This window comes from Ursus americanus, chromosome 2 (assembly GCF_024610735.1).
Source record: "Ursus americanus isolate L20-20 chromosome 2, mUrsAme1.1.p, whole genome shotgun sequence".
Taxonomy (NCBI): domain Eukaryota; kingdom Metazoa; phylum Chordata; class Mammalia; order Carnivora; family Ursidae; genus Ursus; species Ursus americanus.
In genome coordinates, this window is record NC_142128.1 from 101,624,577 (window position 1) to 101,643,314 (window position 18,738).

At 40.7% G+C, this 18,738-nt stretch overlaps 1 protein-coding gene across 3 annotated transcripts in view; it reads right to left on the bottom strand.

Moving 5' to 3' along the window:
• Positions 1-18,738, bottom strand: part of CNST (consortin, connexin sorting protein) — a 112,414-nt gene that overhangs the window by 24,670 nt on the left and 69,006 nt on the right. For all 3 annotated transcript variants that reach the window (XM_045796311.2, XM_045796324.2, XM_087859545.1), the window contains exons 3-8: positions 14,936-15,141; positions 6,919-6,949; positions 4,514-4,600; positions 3,938-4,052; positions 1,805-1,826; positions 1,528-1,624 (exon numbers count right to left, since the gene is read on the bottom strand). In XM_045796311.2, the coding sequence (XP_045652267.1) occupies positions 1,528-1,624; positions 1,805-1,826; positions 3,938-4,052; positions 4,514-4,600; positions 6,919-6,949; positions 14,936-15,141 (558 nt within the window). The remainder of the gene's footprint in view (positions 1-1,527; positions 1,625-1,804; positions 1,827-3,937; positions 4,053-4,513; positions 4,601-6,918; positions 6,950-14,935; positions 15,142-18,738) is intronic.

An 18,738-nucleotide genomic window follows, 5' to 3' on the forward strand; every position in this document is an offset into this window, starting at 1 on the left:
ATACAAGGGAATATTATTCAACCATAAAAAAAATGAAATCTTGCCTTTTGCAACAACATGGATGGACCTAGAGGGTATTATTCTAAGTGAAATAAGTCAGCCTGAGGAAGACAAACACTGTAGGAAATCACCCACATGTAGAATCTAAAAAACAAAACAAATGAAGAAACAGATAAAACACAGAATCAGACCTATAAATACAGAGAATGAACTGGCGGTTGTCCGAGGAGAGGAGAGGGAGTGGGGCGGATGCGCAAATGGCTGAAGGGGAGTGGGAGACAGGGGAATGAAGACGTCAAAAGAACAGAAGTACAGCACAGGGAATACATAGTCAGTGGTACCATAATAGCACTGCCTGGTGAGCCCAGCATAATGTATAGACATGTCCAATCGCCATGTTGTGCACTGAAACTAATGTAACATGGTGTATCAACTATACTAAAAAACAAAACAAAACAAAAACAGAAGCTTACCAGGACATTTTAAAAATAAAGATGAGGGGTAAAAGGTAGGAAGAGAAGTTTGCATTTCATAATGCAAAACATAGAATAAAATTTTATTTGGAGAAAAATCCAATTTCTTAAAATAAAAAAAGAAAGAAAAGAAAAGAAAAGAAAGAAAAGGAGAGATAGGAAGAACAGAGTATAATAGGAGTGACTTGAGGCAATATCCCAAATTTGGCCCACAGAAGAAAAGGGGATAAAGATGTAGTGGGGGGAAGGGGGGAAGGCTTTGTGAACAGAAAAAGGCAGATTAAATTGAAGGCATTGTCATTACCATCACCTTATCTCTTTGGGCAACTCAGGCCAAACACCTGATGCTGTGTGTTTACCATGAGGGCTCTCAGGCCCAGGGACAGGAAGCCTCAGAATACAAATCATACATCAGGAAAAACAAACACCCTAAGATGTATTTATTTATCTTTATTTTCTAAAGTTTTTATAACAAACACACATTAGTACTGTAAGAAAGAGTTTCTAAAAATCTTTGAACTTTTGGCATAAGACACAGAAGTGGCATAAAATATATTATAAATGCTTTAGAAATGTATACATGCAAATTAAAGTACACCATAAGTTAGTTAACAAAAAAGGGGAAGAGAATAAATTGTCATAGATAAATTACCAAGAAACTGAGCTCTTAAATATCTACATTTACAGCACAAATTTCTGGTCAAGTCTGTATAATAGTTGTTGGTTTTTAAACAGAAAGGGGTATCTGAACATACACCAAAACCAACTCTGTTTCAGAGCACTTTTATACAATTTTGTCATATTCTGTTAGATAGATACAACTATCTACTGAAAACATGGAAATAACTTTATGTTTTTATAAGAATTTAGATGTTATAATTCCTACTACTAGTTTTCTAAAAATAGGGTTACACAATATAAAAAGAATCTCGCTTCGCAAATTTGGTACGAAAGGTATATGCAAAAAAATGTAAATGCACAAACAGTCCTTGTAACACTTGTAAAAGTTAAGAAGCAGGTGTCTCTTATGTCCGTCTCTAATGTAAAAACATACCTGGTTCTTTGGCTGTGGCTCCTCTTTCCTTTGGGTCCTCAGAAACTATTAACTGCGTAAAGCATTTCCTTCCCAGAGGCTTTTCTACAGCTGCTATCTAAAAAGTTGAAAAACAAAACAAAACAAAAACAACACTTTGGGGGAAACTGTTGCGTTAAGTTAGAAAACTGAAAATACTTTGAAAAAGGTTTCATTATTTCCTAAAGCAGTCCATACAATAGACATATGACTCCTAAGATTTTTTCCCACAAATATTTTCGAGGAGACAGTCTCTTACCTTACGTTTGGATAAAAGAGGACTGTAGAAAAAAAGAGAAAAAAAGATTTTTAAAAAACTACAGCAGCAATATGCTTCCAAACAAATGTCACTGAAATGGCTGTAAAAATAAAATATAGCTTCTCTGGATTCTAATATTAGTACAGAACGTTTCCAGGGCTGAGACATTACCACTGGTTCACACAGTTCAAAGAGCGACTCTCTCATGTGTTAGCTCCTTAGCTTGTCAAATAAGCTGTAAATGCTGAGATCCAGGAAAAAAACACAACATTTTGCTAATAATGTAAAGAGTATTTCACACACATATTTTTAAAATTTCAGTTTATATCTGTATCATCTGAAATAGGTTATGACGGAAGATAATTTTATTGGCATTATCCATGGAAACAGGTAACAAGAAAGGGAATTTTAAAATATTTTATGTTTTAGGGAATATTAAAGATAACAGAATGCATGTGTCCACAGAGAAATTATGCACAAAAATATTTATAGCCATTTTCTTTGTAATACTCAAAAACCAGAAACAATCTGAATGTCTATTAACCCTATCATGGACAAATAAATTGCTACAGAGTCCTACAGTGAATCCACAGAAGGAATAAAACTGAGCAAATTACCATTACATGCAACAACATGGAACACAGACATAGCACAGTGAGGGGCAAGAGCAGTTAACACAGAAATCTCCACTCGGTATGATTCGGTTTGTAAGAATTACAGAAGAGGCAAATATACTGTTATAGAACTAGACAGTGGCTATTTTGGGGGGTGGGTGCTGACTTGGCACAGGCATGGGGGAGCATGCTGAGGGGCTGGGCTGTTCTGTGTCTTGGTCAGAGAGGTAGTTACATAGACATATATGTGTATATAAAACCTTCACTGAGCTTCTGTGCTTTAATGTATATAGAGTTAAAAATTAATTTTTATAGAAATAAATTTAGGAGTAATAATTTGCGGGGGAGATTATCCAAATTTGAAGCATAAAACGCCATACCAATATTACATTAAATACATATTTGTTTTCAAATAATTAAAACATCTGCAATACATTAAAAAATGATTAATTCCATGGGAAAGGCAGGGAAAGTGTCTATACCGAGTATTTTGAAAGAACACAATCTCCTTTGTCGTAAAAGATTCCATTATTTTACAACTCTATGAAGTTGAAAGTTAATCTATTTAACATGCTAAGAAATTAGGTTATAATGCAGAGTCCCTAAAAACACTGTTTCCAAGGTTCAAATCAACAGCAGAAAACTGTCATCCTGAGAGGTGAACAAACATCATTCCTGAATCTACAAAGATTCTTCAAAGGCTGGTCTCCAAAAAAATCAGACTCTAACTCTCCACTCCGTGAGCTAAACAACAATTACTTGGGTCTGTTTCATTACTGACAAGTAGAGCTTTAGTTTACTCTTTGTGATTCCGGTGGAAAAGAAGAACAAGTTATCCACAGGATGGAATCTTGCAGCGTCTGTCTGGAGGATTCATGTCGTACATGCCAGAAATCTAGTTTAAATATCACTAGTTTAAACACTATCATGTCCCCTCACCTTCAGAATTCTGAGTCTTAGAATAATGAATTCAAAAAATATATTTAAGTGCTTTATTATCACTATGATTTAGTTTTAAAAATCCCAATCTTTGATACAAATCAAGCAATTTAAAATTATCTGGTAAATGTAAAAAAAATATCTGGTAAATGTAGCTTTCCTTCTGCAGTATTTTGGTTAAATATTGTACTGTTTCTGCTTTCCACCATTAGACAAATCTTACAGATGGGTTTTTACTACAACATACAGACACTGGCAAACAACTACAATAAAAAGTCCTAATACACAACTCTTTTCCATTTCCATCACCTAATCTCTTAACCAAAAAGAGATCAAAATTAAAACTTACATTTAAAAATTTCTGATTAGAAGGTGCTTTGAACTTACATAAAGTTGAACTTTTACTGAGTTCTCAGAAACTATGATAAAAGCTAATCAGATAAAAGCTAATCATTTTGTTTTAATTTCTCCAGCTGAAAACATTAACAAAAAATGGATCATGAATTTCAAATATTCAGTGCTACAATGCTTCCTCAATACCCTACCCCAACTTATTCCACACAAGTACTGATGTACTTACTCTTGGTGTGTTGTGCAAAACTTAGTAAGCCGTTCAAAATCTTCACCATTAAATCCTTTTTCTGAATTCCTTAGAGATGTAACTGTATGTGGTTGTACAGTTTTCCATTTTGTTTCTAAATTTAAAATATCTGTTAGTTACTGGCTATTACATAACATATTTGGGGGGGGCAAAAGTACTTAACTGGCACCACCGGTCAAGATCCCCATGCAAAATTATCTTCTCATACAACCCAAGTTAACACAGTTAGAAAAAGCTAAGTGATTACTTTTCAGTATGAGTAAATATTATCCCAGAGACTAAATTAGCCAGTAGGGCATGCCAAGGGATCGGAAGAAATGCAAACAGTTGTAAGTGTTCTTTTCTTGGCATTGATACGAAGAGCAAAATACAGACAGAAATTTTCTCACAATGACAGACTCATGGTTAAAATTGCTACTTTCTTTGCAACATTAACTTAACTGGAGAAACCATCTATTTCCTGACTTACAAAAACCAGGTCAAATATGTTAAATTTCTAGATAGGAATGTGTTAGGTTACTGATAATTGCATATCCTATGTGAGTCTGTACTTACCCCACTCTTCTTGAATGGCAGAGAGATTTGCAAGCAATTTCTCATGATACAGTCGTTCAAGCTGAATGAATTTCATTGCTTTCTCATCTGAATAGAAAAATTGAGGAAAATAGAAATCCAGACTCTTTACATTTAACCTCACATTTGAAGAATATCCTCTCGAAACTGGGAATATTTGGAGCTTACCAAAAAAATGAGAGGACTCTAAATATTTTTAAATTAAGGTTTCTTGGTTTGGAGTAGGTAAGTTTTAACGTAGCACGTGATGCCACAGCTGCTCGGGTTCCGTTCTAGCCGCAAACAGAAACTAAAAGAGGGTTTCAATGCTTAAGGAATGCCTGCTTGCCAGTGTATCTCTAGCAGAATCAATTAAAAGTAATTTAATTGGAAAGAGGAATCCTGGAATCTAAATGTTTCCCATTTTTTTCCCTCTACTTGAATCACTTTTTTTTTTTTAAAGATTTCACCCATTTATTTGACAGACATAGAGACAGCCAGCGAGAGAGGGAACACAAGCAGGGGGAGTGGGAGAGGAAGAAGCAGGCTCATAGCCTCATAGCGGAGGAGCCTGATGTGGGGCCCGATTCCACAACACCGGGATCACGCCCTGAGCCGAAGGCAGACGCTTAACCGCTGTGCCACCCAGGCGCCCCTTAAATCACTTTCTGTCCAACAACTACATTACCCTCTAGTCACGTGCATGTTCCTGATTTTGACTCACCTTGACTCTTTATTTCTCACTGAATGCTTTTCCCCCATAAGACCAAAGGCTTGCAAGCCAAAACAAGGACAGAGCACAACATTATACGGATCTTTTGTAAAAATTTAATTAACTGGCCAGAGTGATTTTCGTAATTACGCGTTTCCACTCTTTGGTACATTTTCCTCTAAACTTCTGCCTTCTCCATCTGTATCACACATTCAGCATCATATGAGGTCGTGGCCAATTGTCCAACTGTCCACCTTCCTTTGGGCCATGTTCTAAATGTTGACCCAGAAAGAGGGGAAGAGAAAAAAATGCTGGTTAGCTTTTTGCCCTTCCCATGATTGCTTGGACGTTCAGCTCTCTCTCTCATCTGTAGTCTTCAAAATATGCTGAGGATCATAAACTAGGCCAGGGAGAAGTGGGGGCAATTCCATTTTCCTCTGCCCATGACGTAAAGTATACCAAAGTTCCCCAAACTTTACTGAACATAAAAGTGATCTGAAAAGCTTGCTAAAATGCACATTTCTGGGTCTGATCTCCAGAAGCTCTGATTCTGAGGCCCATGGGTGTGCACACTATGAACCCCCCCCTCCCCCGCAAATGTGGACGCTGGTCTGCACTCCACTACATTGTGCTCATTATTTGGTTACAAGAAGAGTTCTAGGGGCGCCTGGGTGGCACAGCGGTTGAGCGTCTGCCTTCGGCTCAGGGCGTGATCCCGGCGTTGTGGGATCGAGCCCCATATCAGGCTCCTCCGCTATGAGCCTGCTTCTTCCTCTCCCACTCCTCCTGCTTGTGTTCCCTCTCTCGCTGGCTGTCTCTGTCGAATAAATAAAAAATAAAATCTTAAAAAAAAAAAAAAAGAGTTCTAGCTTCCCATCCACCAGAATTAGATCTGCCGCGCGCTTAGTCATGAGCTGCCATTGTCTGAGGTGGTTATCAGAGTCGATTTGCTAGGGTTCAGGATAGTAATTGTGTTTCCCTCAACCTGCTTGGAGATGGGGAACAAGGTCAACAAGGTGAGGACGGAGTCGAAATCACACAAATGGAGAAACACAGATGGTTAGGGCACACTCTTTCTAGAGAGTCTATATTGGGCCATCCCTGGAAAAGAGAAGCGATTTTTACAAAGGACAATTAGAAAACTGAGGAAAGAAATGTTTCCTGTATAAAAGCTAAGATGCATTCTCACATGACAGCACTGTTCTGTTTATTACGAGGGAAGAATTCAGTCTTCCTTTTGCAGGCGAAAGCTAGAATAAGACGGTCACGAGAGTTCCTACGTGTAACACGCCACAGGCTGTACCATATGAATGTCACTTGACTTGTATCTGTTTTAATTCAAAAGAAAGAAAACCCAATGGATTTTTAAATTCTATTTTTCAGCGATGTAGCTTTTTTCCTGCCCCCCCAAACATACAAATATTTACATTATGGTAAAATTGGGGCTTCTTCATGGAAGGCCAAATTTGGGTAGTTCTAGAGAATTTTCTGGAGTTGCAGAAATTCCCTACACCTTGCTTTCTGATGGGGTTACATGGGTAAACACAGCTGTTAAAACCCATAGAAAACAACAGATATGTATCTCTATACATCTGTATCTCTATCTATCTATTTATCTATAGTTTGTAAATCTCAACTTCAAAAAATGGGCAGTTCTCCATGAGTCCTATGAATTTCTTCCTGTAATTAAGGATACAGTCCTCCTCCTGGAAATAGGACTCTGCTATCTGTTAAAAAACAAAAAAAGACAGGTAATTAAATTAACATTTGGATGAAAAGGCAAATTTGGAACAAATCAAGACCTCAACCTTCTCCAAGTCTTTGATATCAGACTAAGAAAACTCTGAACTACACTCACCAGTTGAGAAGAAATCTGACTGTAGGCACAGGACATATTTCTGAAGTCACTGATCGCAAGCAAACGGAGACATTCTTTGGTCTTTATGACAACCCCTCTCGCCCTATTCTATTTCAAATCAAAGCCAACTTCACCGATTCATTAGAGTTTAGAAGTAAGAACTCTAGAGAATGAGGAAAATACTACAGGGGCTTATAACAGTGTAACATGGGTGAAAGAGTGACTCTGTATTGTAAATCAAAAAGTTAAAACGTGTCAAGTCACATGCGACTCATTCGCATTTCACCAAGTACCTCATGGGACACTGACTTTTGGTTCTCTTTCGATATTTCAGAAAATGCAGGGCCAAGTGCTAAGAGTTGAGCAACGACGCTTGGAATACCTACAAGGTGCCATACAGGATAAAGGGCATTGGATGGAGGCGGGGGAGAGGTCCAAAGATTCAGGATCTGGTCCCAGTCGAGACTTATCAGTTACCAGATTCATTCTAAAGCATATTTAAATTGAAAAATTTGGGGCACCTGGGTGGCTCAGTAGTTGGGCGTCTGCCTTTGGCTCAGGTCATGATCTCAGTCAGGGTCCTGGGATCGAGCCCTGCATCGGGTTCCCTGCTCAGCAGGGAGACTGCTTCTCCCTCTCCCACTCCCCCTGCTTGTGTTCCCTCTCTCGCTGCTCTCTCTCTGTCAAATAAATAAAATCTTTAAAATAAATAAATAAATAAATAAATAAATAGAAAAATTCTTTGATTCTGAACATTTTGGGATCTTTTACTTATATCTTTATTTAAATACAGTGTTTGTAAATAGAACAGCAGTAAAACTGAAAGGATTAATTGAGAAATACTTGCATAAACTGACTTGTCATATTTAGAATATTTCATACACATATTCACACTTTTAAAACAGTTTCATTCTTACTAAGTCTATAGTAAGAAAGGTATTCCAGCTATAGATCCCTACACCTCCATTTCCCAGCAAGGTGCCGATGCAAAGAGCAATATACTACTTGTCAAACTATAATCTAGGAAGAAAAACGAATGGTTTTTCATAAAAGACTCTTAATCATGGGAAATAAACTGTTGCAGGAGGGGAGGTGGATGGGGGGATGGGGTAACTGGGTGATGGGCATTAAGGAGGGTACAGGATGGAATGAACACTGAGTATTTTATACAATCGATGAATCACTGAACTCTACCTCTGAAACTAATAATACACTGTATGTTAATTAACTGAATTTAGGGGCACCTGGGTGGCTCAGTCATTACACGTCTGCCTTCAGCTCAGGTCATGATCCCAGCATTCTGGGACTGAGCCCCGCATCGGGCTCCCTGCTCAGCGGGAAGCCTGCTTCTCCCTCTCGACTCCCCCTGCTTGTGTTCCCTCTCTTGCTGCCTCTCTCTGTCAAATAAATAAATAAAATCTTTTTAAAAAATTAACTGAATTTAAATTACAAAAAAAAAAAAAAAAGAATGTTTTTTCTGAAATTCCACCATGGAAACAGTATACTTTTAAACGAAAATATTTGCCTAGCTTAAAATTTATATTATAATGCTAACATTTTTCTATGAGCAAAATATATAAGTGGACTCAATCACCTCTTTGTAAAGTTTTAATTTAACCTAAAGCTGAGTCCATAACTTACTTTCTTTTCTGAGGACTTTGCAAAGGATAAACTGATTTTCAAGATTCTGCTTGTCTTTTGTCAGCTCATCCATCTAACAGTATGACGATACTAACTGGAACCATATCAAATTGTCACTATTTAACCACTGTCTTACTTACAAAACCAGAATTCCATATACTACGACCAGTAGCGTGCTGACACACCCCTGACCCCCGGCTCTCCAGTACTGGGGAGAGCCCTGACTTGTAGTGGTCGCTCATTTCTGTGTTGTCAATGGTTCCATCATAGCCAATTTCAAGCTACCGGCATGATGGACGTCGCCAGATATGGTTCTCACGAGCTAGCAGTAGCGAGCTCCAGCACAGCACTGGGCTATACCTAATAGAAACCACTAACGTTTCATTTATCAACATCCAGTGAAAAATCTATGGCATGAGATCAAATTTCTCTACTATACGTCACATCGAATACAGTTTCGGGTTGCCCATTAAGATTGAATTTCTGGCTCTTCAAAGCCATTCTCGTTGCCTTTTTGCATTTGTGCACAACTGGCACACAGTCATTTATAACAAGCTTCATATTCTTATAAACCAGACTTTCTGGCACTATGGAAATATGCATTTCAATTAGATTTCAGATTTCTGTGATGGTTCCAATACTATAAAAGCAACTATAAAGGTAGGGTCACGAGACCCAAAGCCTCAAAAGTAACAGGCATTTCCAGGTGAAAGGGCAACTGGGGAAAAATACACAAGCCACTTCCCCTGTAGAAACCCGCCCCTGGCCAGTCTAGCAGGGCAAGAGCAGACAGGGTTTTCTTTGACGTCCCATATGTCTAAATCTGGGAAGTAGCCTGGTGGAGCAGAAAGAACGTGCGGTGTGGAGGTGAACAGCGGATTGCATTCTGATCCAAACTTTGCCACTGCTAGCCATGTGACCTTGGACATGTCATTTTCTGTCTCAAGTCTCAGCTTCCTTGCCTGTGCAACAGGGACAGTAATACCTGGGACTGTCCGAGACAAGGCTGCTAGGCTGCTGTCAGGATTAAGTGAGGGAGAGTGTATCTAGCGTGGGGGCCAGCACACAGCAGTGAGTGTTGAAAATGGTTTTTGAGTCTGAATTTGAACTGGAAGGGCAAGACGAAGAGTAGAACCATGTGGGAGAAAGTAAGGTGAACACGACTTTGGGAGCTCACCAGTGTTAAAGTTCAAGTTTTCAGGTTATATTGGTTCTAGGCTTCCTTTACCACCAGGAACCAGAAAAGGGAAGCAGGAAGGTGTATCTTCTGACCATAGTCACAGACACTGGCTTCAAGGATCCCAGTGGATCCATTTCCTGCCTAAGTTTGACACCAGTTTCAGGACAAACTCACTGAGCACCACACTTGATGTTTTTCTTCCCACTTCTATATGACAAGCTTCCAAGTTTATGACTTCAGTTATATACTTAGAGCTAACCTACAGTCATATTAACTAAGTGTGCGAAGATTACTCATACCGAGAACAGGAATTTTTAAATGAAATCTTCAAGAGTTTCAAGAGCTAAAAATACAAGTACATATCTGATGTAACTGTAGGCATGTTTCCAAAAGCCTTTAGCACACATTCACTGATGGAATATCACTTCAAAAATAACAACTGTCCCCAAAGGGACTGTCCCTCTCCAATTCCTCATTTCTGTTCATGGACTACCATCTGCCCGGTCTGGATCTCCTGGCCATCTCGGACTTCCCTCATTCCCTTTCCTATCCACTCCAAGTCCTAGGGAGTCTTCCTTCAAGAGGACTGCAATCCATCCCTCTCTGTAGCCACCACTGCCACCGTAACCAGCATGCTTTTCTTGCCTTATGCCTGAATTATCAATATCTCCTTTCAATTCTTATTTTCATTAAAATTGTTCAAACCTGTGGTTTAAAGAGTCCAATCGTCCTATGATGTGTGTTCACAAATCCCTGCCCTCTTGGCCTTTTCTCCATTCTTCGGGAATGAGCGCTCAGGTATCTTCCGGTTTCTTTTTCTTTTAACCCGTGTATCCCTAACATTATGCCTATTTTGGCCATTTCTGGATTTTTAGCTTTTAGAAGATGAGGACTGAGCCTTTTGCTCCCCCAGCCCCAACCCTGCAAACACAGAGCACGCACACACTCTCCCACACTCATCTACCCCATACAGTTATATTGTAGCAATGGGTAGATAACACTTAATGTGTGCCTCACTGTAAGCCAAGCCAGATAGTAAACTCATTAATTTTCCTTTTCTGAAAACCTTTTGTTTTCCCTGTAGTTACTTTTCCCTTTCCTTTTCCCCTACTTTTTTCTGGGGGGGGGGCATAGTTTTCCATGCAATTGTCACACATTCAACTCCACGCCACCAAGAGTCTAAATCTTCCCTCAACACATTCAGATACAGTAAATACACAGAAATAGGCATATGACATAAAACTTTCCCCCCAGACTACTCTGATCTGCTCCAAACAGAACTGGAGACTCTCTCCTTGGTACTGAGCTGTCATCTTAGAGCATTCCTGCACCTCCAGACTCCCTTCACCCCTCTCTTGGGTAGCATCCCAATTTCTGATATCTCACACCCTCCTGCTCCCAGGTTTACCTCTTCATTTTGGTGCAGCCTCTAGCAGCTTCCTCAGAAAGGGTAGAAAGGAGATGAGCAAAGGCCCTGAGGTACGAGCATCCTTGTATATCTGAGGAGCTGCCAGGAGGCAAGTGGACCTGGGAAGCAGTGACTAAGAGGGAGCGTTTTCTGAATTAAGGTCTAGGAGGTAACAGCATGGATTGGGCAGGGTCTTGTAGGCCCTGTAAGGATTTTAGCTTTAACTCTGAATGACAAGAGAAGCCACCAGAGGGCTCTGAGCAGAGGACGGACAGGATCTGACTTACATTTTCCCTGGGTCATGATGACTGCTGTGTAGAGGACAAAGATAAAAAGGGAGAGGGAGAGTCAGGGGGGTTTCTAAAGTGACGAGTTCATTGCAAGAATCCAGGTGAGGTCTGAGTCCTGCACCGGGGGTGGAGGCAATGAAGGAGGGAAGAAGGGGTCAGATTGCGGGTGTATGTGGGAATAGATCTGCAGCGTGTACTCACCGGAACTGGATGGGGGGGGGTGGAGAAAATAAAAGACGACTTTGAAGCATTTGGGTTCAGCCACTAAGAGGATGGAGCTGCTGTTTAACAAAAGGGAAAAGAGTAGGGATGCAGAAGATTTGGGAGAAAAACCAAAGTTTGATTTTGGACATCGTAAGTTTGAAGTGCTCTTTAGACACCTCAGGAGGCTGGATATTGAAGCCTGGAGTTCAGAACAGCATACTGAAGTGCTCCGATGTGTAAAAATTAGTAAAATTTATGGGGCACCTGGTTCAGTCAGTTAAGCGTCTGCCTTTGGCTCAGGTCATGATCTTAGGGTCTTGGGATCAAGCCCCCTGTTAGGCTCCCTACTCAGTAGGGAGCCTGGTTCTCCCCCTCTCTCTGCTGCTCCCCCTGCTGTGCTCTCTCTCTCTGGCTCTCTCTCAAACAAATGAAAAAAACTTTTAAAAAATTAGTAAAATATGAAGGATTCAGCAAACGAGCCAGAGAGAGCATGGCTAGTGAGGCAAGGCATGAACGCCAAGAAGGGAGGGTCCCAAAGGCAAATAAAGAAAATGCTTCAAAATGGACTACGTGTTCAACTTGTCGAAGCTTCTCACACCCCCAGCAGGACGGAAATGGAGCACTGACCACTGGATTTGCACAAACATGTGACGTGGAGTCCTCTTACAACCTTCAGAATTTAATTTGATGGAGTGTGGGGACAAAAGCCAGACTGGAGTGGGTTCAAGAGACAATCGTGTGTAGAACGTTACCAAAGCAGAATCCTTGCCCAAAGTGTTTCAGATTGAATCAAGTCATGCAGGAACAACCAGACAAATCCTAATTATGGGGCACTCTACAAGAATTCTTGGGCTCTTCATAAGTGTCAACGTAAGTCAAAAAAACAAAAAAGGCAGGGGACTGTTTCAGATTACAGAAGACTAAAGAATCCTGATGACAGAATGCAATGTGTGGTCCTTCATGGGAGCCTGGATTAGGGGAGAACTAGCTAGGTTTGTGGCACAACGTGAGGGAAACGTAACCACAGGCTGTCCGTGGGACAATACTCTGATATCAGCATCTCACTTCCTGTGGGTAATCCCAGCATTGCCGGTAATGTGGGGGGGGGGGTGGGTAATCCATGGTGTTGGGAAACACATGCGCATATATTTACGGGTGATGCCACAGACCGCCTGAGAATTACTTGCAGTCCTTGAATTAGTGACAGTGAGGGTGCGGTCCTGCTGCATACTATTTATTTGGATCTTACTGCGTATCAAGCACTATACTGAGTGCTTTTATACGTATTATTCCGTTTGGTCTTGCACCACTTCACCAAACAAACTGAAAGCCACTCAGACTGTTAGCAGTGGAGCCCAAAGCCCCACTTTTAAACCCCCACCATGCTCTCTAAGCCCCTCCGCCCGGGGAAGATATTTAAGAAGCATGACCTACAGGACTCAGCAAACTGGTATGTTCCTGGGGGGTGGGGAGGGCGGGGAGAATTTTTACTTTGAGACATAAAAAAAATTAAATAAGGGGCCTGGCTGGCTCGCTGGAAGATCACACGACTCTTGATCTCAGAGTTGTGAGTTCGAGCCCCACGTGGGGTGTAGAAGTTATAAAAAGTAAAATAAATAAATAAATAAACTTAAAAAAATGTTAATCATCTTCAGGCCTGGTCCAGATCTACTAGAACTGCTTCGGGTGCAGGATCGTACACCAGTAGAAAAGAGCATTCTTCTTGCCTTTCATGCAACAACAGCCCAGTGACATAAACTCCTTGAAAAGATTTGACTACATTTGCTATTTCCATCTTTACTTCAAATGTCCTTTTCCTCAACTTTTTATCGAAATTCTACAGAAGAGTTCAAAGAAGAGTAAAATCAACAGCCATTTACCTTTCACCTAGATCTGTCAATTGTTGACAGCCAAATTTGCTTTCTCTCTGTCTCTTCCGCTCTTATATACTTTTTCCTACTGAAGCATCATAAGTAATGATAAGTGAAAATACCATAATACAGGTACTATGTCACTTCCCTCCCAAATATGTGGTCATGTATCTCTCAAGAACAAGGGTACTGTCCTCTAAAACCTATAATTGTATTACCAGTCTCAAGGAATTAGGGCAATAAGATTATTTAATATACTGCCTATATTCAAATTTCTCCCATGATATTCCAAAAACAGATGCATTGAGTGGAATAAACACATTCTGGCCCCAGAACTGTCAGGAACTTGCTTGGTGAGGGAGCCTCAGTTTCTCCATTATTTCATTATTTTCATTTTAAAGGAAAAATTAAATGCAGTTCATACATATCTTATTTTTCTGAATTAGCTCTTGTGTAAAAAAAAGCTTCCTTCCCACTGTCCAGAAGGCCTCCCAGTGTCCAGGCTCTCCATCTCCTCATTTACCCTCCCAGTCATCAGCAGAGTTGTTTTTTTCTAAAATTCACATTCAATTTGGCACTCCCACCATTAAAAACGCCCAGTCTCTATGAGGAAGGCCGTGATCACTGCCCCCAGCCATCCAATGTCCATTCCCACCTCTTCTCCATCTTAATCTCCAACACCATGTCAGCCATGCCTTTGCAGGGGCTGAGCTCTCTTCCTGCACCAGCTCACGCTGTTCATCTAGTGAGCGCCTACATACTCCACAAAACCCAGCTCAAGAATCATCTTCTTTTCCCCTGATGCCCACAGAACAAAGTTAATCATGCATTTTGTGCTTCTGTTGAACCTGAAGCATCTGTCTACACTTAGTACAGATTTCTCCCATTATTTATCTCTGCAAGTGTTTCTCCTACTCTACAGCAACTCCCTGAAGGATGTTGTTAAGTAATCTTTGTTTCCCCAGTGTCTAGCAGACTTTTTGGCATCTCGGTGGTACTTACTAAGCGCTTGCTACACTGACTAACTCATACATAGCTTATTCACTACATAAAGGAAGTCAGTGATTATCTGAACAAGGCCAATGTGTGGCCACCAGTAGTCATATCCTACATATCCCACCAGTCACTGACCCAGGGTCACCTCCTCAGCTCCCCAGTGACAGGTTGGTGAGAATCAATTACAGAGAATTGTATTTTCAATGATTCCAAACCCTGGTCCGAGAACCGTAGGGAGGTGGGACATGAGGGTTGGATGGAGTACCTGGTGAAGGCAGAGAGGGAGCGCTCTGGAATCCAACTGCTCAACTTCACCTCGTATAAGTGAGAACAGATACTGAAGAACTCGCTTTGGGGCTTCTGGTTGATCGTTCGCGTTTACTTCTGTGGATTCTTCATCACTCACAGCACGTGTGGATGCACTTAGCGTATTTTCTTGCATTAAAGGTGTGGCATCTCCTGAAGAAAGTCCTTTAAGAAGTAAATACAATGCCTACATTAGGGTAAGTATCATCATGGTGGAATACCTTAAAATAATTATGTCTGTTAACCATAAAACTTGCAAATAAAGCTAATCATATGGGGCAAAATAAGCCCAGAGCCAGAAGTTTCTGTCCTCATTAAACTGTGCCGTCCGTCATCTGACTGCTTCTATTAGCACACACACATGAACCATTTTTGCAGAATTATAATTTAGAGGATTAATAAAAAGAGATCTAAAGGAAAGTACGCAGGTTATAACCTGTCCACGAACTTGATTCAACGAAAGGAAAAAACGGATTAGCTGTAATTGAAAGTCCTGGTTTGCTTAAAAGAAGACAATTAAACAGCAAGGTAAATGTGCTTATCATATAAAAGGGCTAAAAAAGTTAAGCCCCCCTCTTTAAACTCTAGTCTGATAACTGCAGGACTACTTCTGGATCCCAAGAGGGCAGCAGGAATTCAGATGCCAGAGCTAATGGCCATGGAAAATTTTTTTGTAATAAGAAGTTAAGTAGGGGCGCCTGGGTGGCGCAGACCTTAGGTGTCTGCCTTCGGCTCAGGGCATGATCCCAGCGTTCTGGGATCGATCCCCACATCGGTCTCCTCTGCTGGGAGCCTGCTTCTTCCTCTCCCACTCCCCCTGCTTGTGTTCCCTCTCACTGCCTGTCTCTCTCTGTCAAATAAATAAATAAAATCTTAAAAAAAAAAAAAGAAGTTAAGTAACACAAACTTCTAAAAAAAATAAATAAGTAAATCATCCGTGAATAAATGCTTGGCCTGGAGCTCCTGAGATGATGTACCAAATTTAAAAAATGTAATCATTACATGTTAGAACTTCACCCTTCTCTAAAATCTCAGTATCTGCTCTAATATGCATATTCAAATGAAACAGACTATCTGCATCCTTACATCCATTTAGGGGATCAGCCTCAGAAGGGCTCTTTCTCAGTAACTCAGTGTATGTACAGTGTTTGAGGATGCCTCCCACAAGCTCTCTAGAGTGTGCCCAGAACTCTGTCTTTCACTGTCTTCTAAATAAGCCCACTGCTCTAGCCAGACGGGTCAGTTCTTCATCTCCCTAGAAAAATATTCTGCGACCTGAACAAGTACAGATTCTAACAGAATATTTTCTTCCTATCTATACCTATTTATGTTTTACCCTAACAAAAGCCATGTATTTCTGTATAACATGGGCCTAATCTAAATTACTCTTCTCTGAATACTGTAGATAGCCCTGTATTATGCTGGATTGTATTATGGTGATTGGTGAAAGGTATCATCTTCATTAGATCAGAACTCCTGCATCCACAGGGATTCACTTATGGGCCATGGTTATTGTAACTATAACCAGCAGTGTCTTCAGCATGAAAATTTCAAGTGCTGTGATTTCTAAAGTTAATCACCTATGGTTATTCCTTATATTTTAGAAAATTCTCTTCTGTGAATTTTGTATCATTTGGGATCTGGAAATACAAGGTTTAGTGATGGCCTGCCATTCTGCAGGGAGAGTATTTGTGAAGACATGGATGACTCTTCTGCTTTCTAATTTTCTTTTCTTTTTTTTTTTTTTTTAGATTTTTTATTTATTTATTCGACAGGATAGAGATAGCCAGCGAGAGAGGGAACACAAGCAGGGGGAGTGGGAGAGGAAGAAGCAGGCTCACAGCGGAGGAGCCTGATGTGGGGCTCGATCCCGTAACGCCGGGATCACGCCCTGAGCCGAAGGCAGACGCTTAACCGCTGTGCCACCCAGGCGCCCCTGCTTTCTAATTTTCTAACCAAATGGTGGTAGTGCCAGTGTGGGAAGAGAAGCTTTCCATAGAGAACTACAAAGAAACTAAGAGAACTACTGTTTCTTTCCCTTTTCCCCGGGCACATGATTATGTCCAAGACATTTAATCTCATATAGACTGTGATAAAGCCAGCCTCCCGAATTCTGTACTTCTCTTGATTAAATTCTTCCCACATAGTTATCAAATATTACTCCATGCTTCTTCTCTGAAAACATGTAGGAATTTTATCATGTCATTTTCAGTAAAAGGGAGTTAAATAAAACACTCAAAGAATATTACTGAAGGACAAGATTCTCAAAGGTAAAGAAAAAGGACAGACTTTATGACTCTCTTATCTAAAGGAGGTCAGAACAGGGTCCCAAATAACAGAACTGGAAACATGGATTGTGATTATCTCAGTTAGGTAGTGTAGATCCATAATGGCCATGGTTCCTGCCAGATCCATTTTCAAGTTACTTTAATAATTAATGTTACGGATATATATAATTTATAAACATGTGATATACTGGTAAATAAAATTATGTAGCCAACAAAAAAAGTTGTAACAGAAAGAAGAATATTAGTCACCAAAACCAACAAAAGTTCGAAAAGCATATATACAAGCCTAAAGATTCCAAAAGCAATGGAAGGCTAATGTAAACAATTAGAATATAATAGTTTAGTCACCAAGTGTAGGGAAGGAACAGAAAATATGAACTGGGCTCAAATGGGTCATTCCAAATGGGTTAAGAGGTCAAGGAAACTTGAAAGACTCATATCACAAAAGGATTATTTATTGGGATTGAAGATCATGAGTTCCAGAGATAACGTAATTACAAAACTTACTTCTTAAGATAATATTCCTTACTGGGACAGAGTATAAATCAAAGAGCACTGGAATAGGAGCAAGAGACATCAGTCTGTCATTATTTTTCCAAGTGACCTTGGATTAGACATTTATTCTTTTTTTTTTAAAGATTTTATTTATTTATTTAACAGAGATAGAGACAGCCAGCGAGAGAGGGAACACAAGCAGGGGGAGTGGGAGAGGAAGAAGCAGGCTCATAGCGGAGGAGCCTGATGTGGGGCTCGATCCCATAACGCAGGGATCACGCCCTGAGCTGAAGGCAGACGCTTAACGACTGCGCCACCCAGGCGCCCCTAGACATTTATTTTCTATACTGTAGTTCCTCATCTTTAAAATTAAGGGATTGGCCAGATGAGACCTCAGATTCCTCCTAGATCTGACCATCTCAAACATTTAATGTCTCCACAGTGATTTAAGAAATGTAACCAGGCTGGCCACCATGACCCTAGCCTCTAGGCTAGCTCCCATGGACCCAGGCTCCAGGATCATCCTAGCTCCAGGGAACCCACCAGTTGACTCGGGTTCCAGGTTGGGTCCCATGGATACAGGCTCCCAAGCCAACACCAGAGCCAGGATGGCTCTCATGGACTAAGGTGTTAGGTCCACCACCCCAGTGGTCCATGTTACCTCTTCCATCCCCAAGGACCTAGGATCCAGGGTCCACCCATATGGACTGAAGGACCAGGCTGTCCCCAGTGGACCCAGGCAGCAGGTTGACCCCTATGGACCAAAGCACCAGGCCTGTCCACCTGCTGACCCATGCACCAGATTTGCCCACCTAAGGACTCCAGCACCAAGCCTGCCCATGGTCACCACCAGCTGGCCCATCCAGAATCTCTGGACAGGCTGACTAGTGAAGGGTTTCCTTTTGAAGCCATTCTGTAAAGATGGCTTTTTTTAGATGTGCAGACACCAACACAAGACCACAAGGATCATAAATAATCA